We start from the raw sequence: 12,505 nt of genomic DNA on the forward strand, positions 1-12,505 counted from the left end.
GAACCTGCCAGAACAGGGTAGAAAGACGTGTAAGATATGCTGCTGTGCCCCCAGCTGGCTGCTTCTCCCCTTAGCCATTCTTCTCTGTGAATTTACAGCCTCTCCTCTCTTTGCAGGGTCCCCAAAGGTGAGCATATAGGGGCTGCCTTGGGCCCTCTGCAATTGTCCTAGTTTGCTCCGCTCTTAGAATGTCCATCTTCTTTGCATGCCTTCAATGAAGACGTCTATATAATACTCACAAATCTTGCTTCCACTTCTGATTCCTCTCCTCCATATTTAATACTGCATTTCCAAAACTTTCTGGATATCCACTGTCATCTCAAATTCAACGTATTCAGAACCAGACTCAAGATCACCAACTGATTTCCATTCCTTCCTTCTTTCCTTCCTTCCTCCCTCCTTCTATCCTCCATTTATTGGCACTATGGTAGGCCTGAGGCACAGATAAGGATAAGGCACTCCTTGACTTTAAGGAAGTCAGAGTTTGTTCCCAAATTGGAGAATCAAAATTAATGAGTCAGAAAGCATCTACGTGTCCTACCTCAACATCCTTATTTCGTATACAAGGCAACCAAAGCCAAGAGAGATCAAATGGCTTGTTTAAGGTCACACATGCTATTGGCAAAGCCGGGAATTAAACCCAAGACTCCTGATATGGTAATTTCCATGAAAGACATCATAATTCTCCCAGCCACTCTAGTTCAGATCTGAGGAGACACGTGTTACCATGTCACACCCTCAACAACCAATCACAAAGCACTTTAATACCTTTCTTTTGAATATCTCTCACATATGCCACTTCCTTTGGTTTCCAGCCATCAGCAGGCTGACCATCCAAGTCAGCGTGACCTTCACACATCACCCTCAACTTGCCAGCAGAGATGTTCAGTCTCCTTGGTACTTCCTGCACTAGCACAGTTCCCCTGCCTGACCTGCACCACCCTCCCAGCCCCAATCCACCCTCCTCCAATTTGATCCACTCATGTCTACCAAGATAATATTTCTAAAGCATCTGTACACATCATGTACCTGCTCCAAGCCCCACAGTGAGTCTCCAATATACTAGGGATGCTGTGTGGGAGAACAGGTCTGTGGTCATGGGGAAATACTGCTTGCACTCTACCCCGTGGAGAATCATTTTCTCTTGAACTGGTATTTCTCAAACTTATTTGACCACAGAACTTCCTTTTTTCAAGGAACACACATTAACCCCCCTCTGATCCAGTATGTGCAGAAGCGCACTGTGGGAAGCTGGAGCCTGCAGTCTGTAGTTCAACAGGTTGGCCAGGCAGCCCAGACTTCCTCTACTCGCCTTCCCCTCCTTCCATGACTGCCTGACCCAGCAAAACTAGTCCATTCATTGTTATTTAATACTTTATTTTCACAATTTCTCCAACTAGAAATATCCTCCTTCCTTTCCACTTACTTAAATCTTCCTTCCTCCAAAATTCAATTCAGTTCTCATCTCTTCTATAAGTCCTTTCCCAGCTCTCTCATCCAAAACTACTGTAGCATTTATATACTTGTATCAGAAAACGAAAATCTCAACAGCAGAAAATGCATATAGTTCACATTTGCATCAAGAAGTTAATAAAATGGCAAAAATTTCCCTATCAAATAGCTTCAAATTAATTTACAAGGTAAGATTATATTACATTCTCAAGAACTGCATTTCTACAAAACCATTAGGATCTTGAAGGAGGGGAAAAAGGGAGATTTTATATTAATAAATAATTCACTGTTAATAACACTGAGTTCAGCTGTTTTGACTAGAATAAGGAGACACTAGGAAAGTTTCATGCCTTCATTTTCATTTTGCAAAAACTGTCAAGAACCGGCTAATGAATACTATGAGAAGAAAAGAGAATAGTGTACAGAAAAAACAAAATCATTACAGATGCCATAAACACCACTTATACTCTAAGTGAATATTATCCCCTTCCTGTTTCCAGTGATTTTTTTCACACAATATATACAAAATCAGTCTCATTTATTTAAAAGATACCACTTCTGTATATTCTTATTTTTAAAAGATTTTTCTTCCTAATGGTGAAAAGATGCCTTGTGATAATAACACCCAATTCAGTTCCTATCTAAAGTTCAAAAGCAATCATATTAAATGCCACATTTTAACATACATATATCTCCCCCATCTCCATAAGCAGCTTCAAGTTATGGAAGAGCTCATGAAGAGAAGGAGATCTGAGGTAACCCTAGTCTTTCAACTTCCTGAATTGAAAATGTACAAAACTCACCTGTGGGCCTCCCAACTCCTCCTGACCACCAACGTTTGCCATCCCAGAGCCATTCATTCCCAGAAAGCTATGACAAATAGGACAGTAGTCATCAGCCTGGATCTCCCATACCAGCTGGGAAGAATCTTGGACTGTCTATACTCTGGACCTTACCAGCGTTGTCTAAGATTACCATGACTGATTGCTCCTCCCTTGCCTCTGTCCAACTCAGCCCTTGCTCGTTTGGACTTATAATGCCTTCTTAAACTTCTTAACATCTTCTGGCTTGACCTATTATCACAGGCAACTGTCCAATCCTCCCAAGACTATATGTTCATGTTGTTTTAACCTTTAACCATCATATCCGAGGATCCCTTTGCTCAAATGAGCCCTGGACAGATTCTGAGGTGAGAGAAAATTTAGCCTCAAGTCCTATCTCCAACCTTATTATCCCACATTAACCCTTTACTTCAAGCAAACTGATCCATTTCCGGAACCCTGAATTATCCATGCCATACACAAACCCCATTTTGTTTTTCAAAAGCCCTGTCCTGCAAGACCTAATTCAAGGCTCTGCTCCCAAGAAACCTTCTCTAATTTGGCCTATGATAATCACCTCAACATCTGAACTAGTATACTGACTGTCTTCACCAGAGATTCACACAGCAGGTCCTGCAAAACAATAGCCCCAAAGCATGTCTCCAAGGAGAAGGCTCTCTTGAAAATTATAATGCACATTATCATATTAAAAACTTAGACATCTTACAGCAAAGAAACCTTTCAAACAATATTGAACACCCTGTTTGTGAAACTTATTTTTCTGTGGAATCCCCTTCTATCTTCTATCCTTTAAAAAGTTTGGAAGTGCAGACATAAGGAAAACAGGTCTCCACAAGTCAGTGGCATTTCCCACCAGTGATCTTGCATTCTAATGTCCATGTGCCCATATCTTCTCTCCAAATGGTTTGAATAGTAACAATCCAGCAGCTCCAATTAGCTTTGGGCTTTCTCTACTACTACTACTACTACGATGACTACTACTACTATTACTACTTCTTTTTTGAGAGAGAGTGAGCGAGAGCTAGCATGCACACGAGTGGAGGGGGAGGGGCAGAGGGAGAGAGAGAGAATCTTAAGCAGGATCTATGCTCAGCACAGAGCCCAAAGCAGAGCCGGATGTGGGGCTTGATCTCACAATCCTGAGATCATGACCTGAGCCAAAATCAAGAGTTGGACGCTTCACCAACTGAGCCCCCAAGCACCCCAAGGCTTTCTCAACTTCTATTGCTATCTTTACCCTCCCATCATTCTATGCTCGCTAGGTGTTAAGGTCAGGCACAGTGCCTAGCTCATAGTAAATATAGAAGGCATTAGCTACTTTCATTTTGAAGCAGTAGGGAATGTGGTCAAGAGCTGGGTCTGTGGAATCAGACCAACCCTGTTTTAGGTCTGGCCCAGCCCTCACGAGTGAGGTCGAGGACTTGTCTGTTTTGTTCACTTGTGCCTTGTACACATGGAGTCCCTAATATAGAACACACAGTCAGTAACTTTTTATTGAGTGAATTAAGCACAAAGCAGTTCTCAACCCAAGTGATTTTGCCCACGAGGGGAACGTGTAACAATGGCTGGAGACACTGTGGGCTGTCATAATTAGCAACTGGTTGCTAAAGGTCAGGGGTGCTGTTAAACATCCTACAATGTACAGGACAAAGAATTACCTAGCTTTAGAGGTCATCAGTGCAGAGGTTGAGAAAACCTGCCCTAGAGTCAGGCTGGTCAGGGATACATTTCTAAATGCAGACACTGTTTGGCTTGGAGCAAGTTACCGAATTTTTCTGTCTTAATTTCCTCATCTGTAGAATGCAGAACTGGTGATAGAAGGTTGTTGTAAGATAACATATATACAAATGAGATAAACTGAGTAACACACATGAGATGTGTTTAACACAGCAATTGGTGGGGAATGTGACCTGTGAGCATTCTTACCGTTAGCCTTCAGTCACTATCTCATACTGATATGAGGCCTTCAGCTGAAATCTTTATCCTCTCAGAACTCATTATCAATCCCAGAGTGAGTACTTTTATCAAAATAAGCCCTGCATCCCCACTTATGTTTACTGTATGGTCAGATTTTATTTATATGCTCACCAGGGGCTCAAGAGTGAAAATGTTACTCAAGAAGAGCATGCTGTCTGCCTGAACCAGCCTCCTCTGATTCTCAAAGGTGCGGGAGAGAATGGAAAGTTGTTCTCGGAGTGAAGGATCAATAATGCACTCTTCAAGAAGCTCATCGGTCTCATTCTTTTCCTCTTTGCTCAGATCATCACAGACCCTAAAGAAAAGACAGGAAATGAGATTTCTTTTGGTGTTCCCATGAAGAACACTGTAAAGGGCTCCCCCTTCAGTCCATCCTCCTGAAAGTGGTCTCGCCCATCACCCTTAGAGGGTCCCTTTTTGCCGAAAGCCTGTAACATACGAGCTGAATGAACTTGGACTTTAACCTCTCAAGAGCATCAGTTTGCTCAACTTTAGTCACTTCCTTCAACAAGCCCTCCTGGGCTTCCTGTTCTACTCAATGCTCATTTGCTTACTACTGAGCATTTATGTATATTTAGACAAATATTTTCTTTCAGATGATTATGTTTCCCAGGCTGCTTTTTAAATATTTAATATCTACCATGCCTCTCACACTAGAAAAACAATTTTATTTCTTTTTAAACTTACTTAGCCTTAATTCTTTCTTAGCTGTTAGTTACCTAGAGAACAGAATCTGGAACCAGCAAGGACTAGGCTGGGATACTGATTCTGCTATCATTTACTAGCTCTATGACTTTGAAGGTTCCTGAATTCTTAACAGCCTCAGCGCCTTCACCTGTACAACAGAGATAATAGGAGCTCCCCCATCATAAAGACGTGTTGAGGATAAAATGTGATCAAGGACCTGACAGTTCCTGGGACAGAGCAGGTACTCGATGAGTATTGTTTTCTCTCTGTGTCAAGCACAGGCAACTACCAAGCTCTCTAGCTTATAAAATGCTCAAACCACACCTAAAGACACCTCATTTTTTTCTCTCCTTCTAGCTCTTAATATCCATTGTTAAAGTCAGAAAAGCAGCCTTCTCCAACCGTTTCCTCATTGTCCTCACCAAAGCTGTGTTCACATTATTCCTAGTACCTGTTACTTCATCTGCACTTTGAAGACCGGATTTTATCTCCTCCCAGGACATAGGACCATTTTCCCAGCATTTTGCTGATATTGCCAATGGTGACAGACAATTTATTCAGCTAACTGAGTGCTCAGTAAGAACTCTGGGTCACTGAATTCCTGTCCCAGCCCCAACTACTTTCTAAACAACTTCATGCAGACTGTATGTTCAGCAATGCCAAACAACTCTTTTTTTTTTCTCAAAGATTTTATTCATTTATTTGACAGAGAGAGACACAGTGAAAGAGGGAACACAAGCAGGGGGAGTGGGAGAGGGAGAAGCAGACTCCCTGCTGAGCAGGGAGCCCCCATGCGGGGCTCAATCCAAGGACCCTGGGATCACGACCTGAGCGGAAGGCAGACGCTTAACGACTGAGCCACCCAGGTGCCCCCAAACAGCTTTTTTTAATGACTTGGCATTCAGGGCCCTTTGGTCACAGAAGATAAAGAAGTCAAAGAAATGGGTTCAATGTATTCTGTGTCCCAGGAAGAAAGCACCCTGTGCTTCCTTTTCACTGCTAGCTGGAAAGAAGCAGTGTCCAAGGTAACCAAAGCAGCCATCCTTCTACACTGCTTCACAGAGCGGGACAAATAAAGAGAAGTCAGTCCACAGAAAGAAAGGAAACCATGTGAGTGGAATTTATGATACCTACCTTTGGGAATATATCCTGAAGAAACAACCATGGATATAAACAATGACACAGCCAGAAAGATGTTCATCAAAGTGCTTGCAATAATACTAACAAATGTGGGTAAATTTGATGGGAGAGATTAAAGGATTATTTAAACAAATAATGGGAATCATAAACATTCCATTTCTTTAGGGAGTTAATGGGAGTGCGGTATGGAAATAAAATGTCTTATATGGACAAGGATGATACGCTGCATGAACTGATGAATATGATTGATTCAAACCTTACAAAAGAAAACAAAAGAGAATGATAAAAAAAAATAAAAAGAAAAAAAAAGCAAAAGAGAATGAAACAAAAATCCCCAAATGCTCTTCTCCCACACTGCTGGGACTCATGAATCACTCACAGCTACATAATGCAAACGGGGTCATGATGCACTGTATGTCTTCCTCTTTGCCCTCTGATTAGACAACTGGAGCCATGGCTGAGAGTCTAAGAAGGGAACATGAAACACCTTGAGCTGAGCTGACTCCAAAAAGGGCTGCTATAAACCTCAGTCTATTGCTGGGCCATCTTGTCCTGCTGCTATTCATGGTCTCCTACATTCAGAGGTGCTTCTGTTTTACAGATGAGGAAACCTTTCATCAGAGAGCAGAACAACACACTAGCCCTCTCTCTCAGTAACCCATTTTACAAATGGTCTGGTAGCCACTTTCAGGCATCAAGTCCAGCCTGTGGATTATAATGAATGGGAAAGCCTTGTGTCTCAGGTACAGTAGCATTAGACCAGGAATGCTCCCTTATCTTGAGGTGCTAGAGACCCTGCTCCTTTGCAGCACCCCCAAGAAGTGTAACTGGATGCTGAGGAGATTAAAAACTTAGAGCTTTGGCCTTCAAGAGAGAAATACTCTCAGGACCACACTTGGCATGGAAAAGATGAAGTCATCCATCTTCAAATGGACCATGTGACCCTGGACACTGAGCAACTCAGTGATGACTATTCTAAAGTGAAGACTAGGTCTGCCTTCCTGTTTACCAAGTACCATCCAAGTCTTTAGATTCTTGTATCACCCTGGGGACGAGAAGGGACTCCCAAACACAGCTAAGATTAAATTTATTATTAGCCAGGTGTCAGGCTCAAAGCCCAATTAAAACTGATCTATCTAGAGAAAATGTCACTTCCTGCACCTGAATGTTGTGGAATAAATCCATGCTGACAACTTTGTGGGGGTTCCATGGAGGATTCTAGGAGTTCTTGCATAGAACAAATCTAGAATTGGAGCCAAATGCTATTAAACAATGGCCATGACCTTCATGGAGAAATGGGAGCAAAAATCCTCAAAAGTCCATGCCATGTCTCTGAATATAATAAACTGTGGTAAGAATGAGTATGAAAGAATCTTGTAGGATGTTTCATAATCCTCAGGACAAGAGGGAAGAAGTAGAGAGAGATGAATGCACCTTCTTTTTCTAAAGAGATCAATTTCTCTGCAAGTCCCCAAAAAAATCAACAAAGAGAAAGACCCAAAAGATAATTTTTTAGAGGTCCCTATATCTCATTCTGAAGGTTTTAAAAAATGAAAAAACAAAAACAAAACTTAAAGCCCAAAACTTCTTCCTAGGGGGAGTGACATCTTCATTGTTAGAGTCTAGACCCTGGGATTAGCCCAAGGACCTCAAATATGGACATATGTCCTAAGGTTTGTACCAACATGTTTTGTTTGATAGGTAAAGAGTAAGTCATCCTTCTTGGAATGGAAATAATAAACTGCCAGAAAGGAACAGGGTTTCCTATTCCTGATTAAGGCTGGAATTCCTCCACAGAGAGAAGAGATATCCAAGTCTTGACTCAGGTCACATCATCAAGAAGCGGCAGGACAGGGGTGCCTGGGTGGCTCAGTCAGTTAAGTGTCTGACTCTGGGTTTCGGCTCAGATCATGATCTCGGGGTCCTGAGATTGAGTCCCACATCAGGGGCTCTGAGCTCAGCGAGGAGTGGGCTTGAGACTCTCTCTCCCTCTCCCTGTGCCCCTCCCCCCTGCACTTGATTTCTTAAGTAAATAAATAAATCTTTTAAAAAAAGATGCTGGAGGACAAAAACCCCAATGACTAGAATAGGGTCTTGAGGGTATCCATTAAAGTGAACAGCATTTTCAATGCGACCACTGAGCAACTTTCAGCTTCTGTAAAATGAATGCCTTAGGACGAGCTTTAAGCCATATTATAACTGGACAGCAGTGGGCAGACTCTTGAGTCTCACCTAAAAATCTATACTGAGGTTTTAAATCTTGGGTCCTTGGGGAGCTACAAAGGGAAACTTTATTCTCTCAAAGTATGCATGAGCCCATTTAGAACAGATCCTCTCTGTTCCAAGTTGAGGACCAAACTAAATGTTCAGTAAAAGGCAAACCTCCCTGTATCTGTCTTGCTTTTTGAGAGAATGGGCATTCCATGGCTAGTTATGTCCAGTACCAGAATTCATGACGAATAACACGAACATCAATTTAAAAAAATACATTAAAAAATGAAAGTTATGGCATGGTTGGGGATATAACAAGGAACAAGAGAGGCATAAAACAGAAAAGACAACCTGGCCAAATAAGAAATTGGGCATAAATGGCCTATTTCCCCTCTAATTCTATTTCCCCTCTTACCCATCTGGCCCTAGGAAAGGTAGAGTTTGGAAAAGGTAAAGAGCAGTATATTCAATGACCTCTTCACTTAGATCAACCAATCCAGTTTGGAGAAACATGAATTGTGTTGCCATGTGTCACTCAAAGTGAAAATGGAAGTATTCTTATTTAGTCATCTGAACCCACTTTTCAAGTTCATTGTTTAATGGAGGGGCAAAAATCCTAGATGATCAAAGTAGACTTCCAATCACAATTATGAAAATGCCATTCCATATTATTCCCTTGCTACAAAAAAAAATTGCTATAGGACCTAACAGAGCAAGAAAGATAGCAAAGAAAGACAACATAAGAGAAAAGGAAGAATAAGCCCCAGGATAATATGAAAGAGATAAAAGGGTATGAGTATTGGGGGGGGTAAAGTAGAGGAATAAAAGAAAGAAATGTCTATCCAGGCATTGTTGAAATTATATTCTCTATCCCTGGCACCTCTGATAATAATGGGTTTAAGTTCTTCTTGAGTTTCACTGTTGAAATTAGCTTCCTTAAACACTTTTTGGACATTGGCGTGGCATCAGTCATGTGTTATACACACGGTCAAATGCACATAGTTGAAGGTAAAGCTAGCTTTCCTTCTGATAGTGTGTACCCATTCTCCCCAAAAGATTATGCCCACAGGACAAGCAGGATATTGAAACACTGTGTTTCCTGGAGTTTCCCTTGTTTGTACCTGCTCTCCCATTTTATTTTTAAGCATGCTTGGGCCATTCTGATTGTTGGGACACTCGTGAATGGGGGAATCAGGACAGATGGAGCAGTGGATGAGCAGTTTCCTCTTGCCTTTTTGAACTACTGGTATTTCTATGCTATGAGGCAAACTGAAGTTTTTAGCAGGAAAGGCTTTTCTTTTCTCACTTTTTAAAGATGGCACAGTGGCAATCCAGTGATTAAAGCTCATTGTCTGAATGATAAAGCCTCTGGTCCACTGCGTCCTGCCATTGTCAAGGCTCCTTCTGATTCAATTAGGGACAGAACACTGGGGGATTTCTGCCTGGTTTCTGTGGACCTAAGACTTTTATTTTTATCACATACTAACTTGGTTTTAAACAAAGCTTTGAAGCTTCCCAGGGCTAATCTTTAATGAAAATGGAGAGGCAAATAAAAAAGGCTGAAATAAATTCTAATGAAAACAGTGAAAGTGCTAATTCAGGTAGGGTGGAAGGAGATAAAAACGAAAATGGACTTTAAAAGAGGCAGGGATAGATTCAGTAAAAAGAAATATTCAAAATTTAACAGTGATGAGATTAGTTCAAAGAGTTTGGTTTGCCACTTCATTAATTTTCTCCACTGCCTGAAATATTTTAAAAAGTAGAAGATTAAAGATACCAACAAGAAATCATTATTAAATTATATGGTTAGCAGGGATTGAGCAAGGCTACTAAAGCTGAGAATATAAAAGCCATTATATCTAAGCCCTTCTTTTCCCTCATTCTTCATATTTTCTGGAAATATTTTCTCACTGAAAAAAAAATCCACACTGATTCCAATCCAAAAGAGATTATTTTTAGAAACTATGAAATCTGACCAATCTGATTAGGGTTGTGAAACAAAATACAGTCCTGTATGTTAGTTTTGAGAGACTAGTGAAAAATGATATATTTGGTCTTTAAAATCCAGGAGTTTAGCTATTAATAAATTATAACCAGGTTAATATTAACCGGGGATGGACAACACTGTGTTCCACATAGCTCAATTCAAGTTCTTTAAACGAAAAAAAGGAGCATCATACACCAGAACCAAGTTATAAAAGTCTGACCTTGTTTGAGTTGGTTAAAAACTTACCACAAAAGTCACAGATTTTTTTCATAATAACTGAGCTTTGAGTTCCCCCAAATTACAGCATATTGGTGATTTTTCTTACAAACCTATACTTTTCTCTGTCTTCCTCTTCCTGGGTAGCAAGTATCTTCCACTGGAAATGGGCAATGATGTTACTGCGGTTGTGAAGAGTCACAGTTCGTTGATTGGACAGAGATATGTAGGTTTTCTCAATGATCAAGGAATTCCTGTCCAGCCTTATATTCATGTCTATGGCAGCTCCATACAGAGATAAAAAGACTTTTTCACCTAGAAATTAACAAAGTACAAACACACTTTGAGATTTATTCAAGAATGACTACTCGGCTATCTTTTCCCCAAGGTGAAGTTATAGCACAAGCATTAGACATTTCATTATCCTCCCCCCTCCCCATCAATCCAGAGATCAGACATGATCAGAAAACTTAAATATTATGTTTGATGTAGTTATAGAGAATCAAACTATCTTACTTTGGTCACTGTAAAAATCACATAAAATATGAATTGTTATGGTGGGTGTTGCCTTTTCTTCTTTGTAATTTTTTTAAAGATTTTATTTATTTGAGAGAGACAGACACACACACAGAGAGAGATAGAGAGCACAGGGAGAAGCAGAGGGAGAGGGGCAAGCACATTCTGCACTGAGTGCGGAGCCCAGTGTGGGGCTCCACCTCAGCACCCTGAGATCATGACCTGAGCCGAAACCAAGTCAGACACTTAACCGACTGAGCCACCCAGGTGCCCCTTCTTTGTAATATTTTTAAGTCCTACAGCCTGACCATGAGGGCACGTGAGTTCTAGAATTATAACCATGTCTCCTCTTTATCCCAGGCATGAGTTGGCATTCTGATTCTTAAAGTAACTGTACCAAGTATATCTAAGACGAGCTGCTCAGCATGCAAGGATCTAAGTCCAATCAAAGGGGATCAGAAAGAAAGAATTAATAACTTCATTAGTTAAAAAAAAAAACACACAGGGTGCCTGGGTGGCTCAGTTGGTTAAGCCACTGCCTTCGGCTCAGGTCATGATCCTGGAGTCCCGGGATCGAGTCCCACATCGGGCTCCCTGCTCGGCAGGGAGTCTGCTTCTCCCTCTGACCCTCTTCCCTCTCGTGCTCTCTATCTCTCATTCTCTCTCTCTCAAATAAATAAATAAAATCTTTAAAAAAAAAACAACACACACACAACTATTTAAAAGGAATCACTTCCTTCAACAGCAATTAAAACAAAAATCACACACTCACACATATCTAGGGAGTAGTTACATAGAAAGAAAACAAAATAGAAAGACCAAAGCTATGTGTAAATTTTTAAAAATTTAATGTTAAGAACACCTTTATTCAGCATAGTAATTTAAGTTCCTGATTTCGTTCAAGATGCACCAATTCCCTTGATTCTAGGTAAAACATGAGGCCCCTTGGGCTTCCAAGGAGACACAAATGTATAAACTATGTTCTACCTGATTACTGCAATGTCACAGCTGCTGCCTCACTTGGACATCAAAGTAGAAAAAGGAAATACTTAAATACAAGGAACGTCCTGTGGATCTGTGCTGTTGTAATTTTAATCAGAACCCAGAAAGCATAAGCACTTGTGCCTTATTTTTTAGCAAACATTTCTGTTCCACTCACCATTGTATTAACCAAGCAGGCACTTAGTAAATTAATAATGCTTTATACAGCTCAAACATCCTTTATGCTCCATCACTTTGAACACAGAAAAACTTTCCCCAAAATTTAAAGAAAAAGTAGGCATTTGACTCTAAAATTTTAAACTTTTCTGTAAAAATGTATAAAGTAAAATTTTCCCAAATACTATAAAAGCATATACTGTGAAAATAAAATGTCTTCTCCCCTTCACTCAATCCTAGGCCAGCCTTTCAAAGGTAAGAGCTGTTAATATTTTCATGTACTCCCCTCCTAAATAAAAGTATGTACTCTTTCAACTTT

At 40.6% G+C, this 12,505-nt stretch overlaps 1 protein-coding gene across 1 annotated transcript in view; it reads right to left on the reverse strand.

Moving 5' to 3' along the window:
* The window catches only part of HYDIN (HYDIN axonemal central pair apparatus protein), a 374,533-nt gene that overhangs the window by 246,524 nt on the left and 115,504 nt on the right, over positions 1 to 12,505 (reverse strand). The window contains exons 11-12 of the mRNA XM_073880040.1: positions 10,626 to 10,827; positions 4,383 to 4,566 (exon numbers count right to left, since the gene is read on the reverse strand). Coding sequence (XP_073736141.1) covers positions 4,383 to 4,566; positions 10,626 to 10,827 — 386 coding nt within the window. The remainder of the gene's footprint in view (positions 1 to 4,382; positions 4,567 to 10,625; positions 10,828 to 12,505) is intronic.

This window comes from Callorhinus ursinus, unplaced genomic scaffold (assembly GCF_003265705.2).
Source record: "Callorhinus ursinus isolate GAN/ISIS: 27379988/994484 unplaced genomic scaffold, GSC_fseal_2.0 scaffold37, whole genome shotgun sequence".
In the NCBI taxonomy this organism is placed as follows: Eukaryota; Metazoa; Chordata; class Mammalia; order Carnivora; family Otariidae; genus Callorhinus; species Callorhinus ursinus.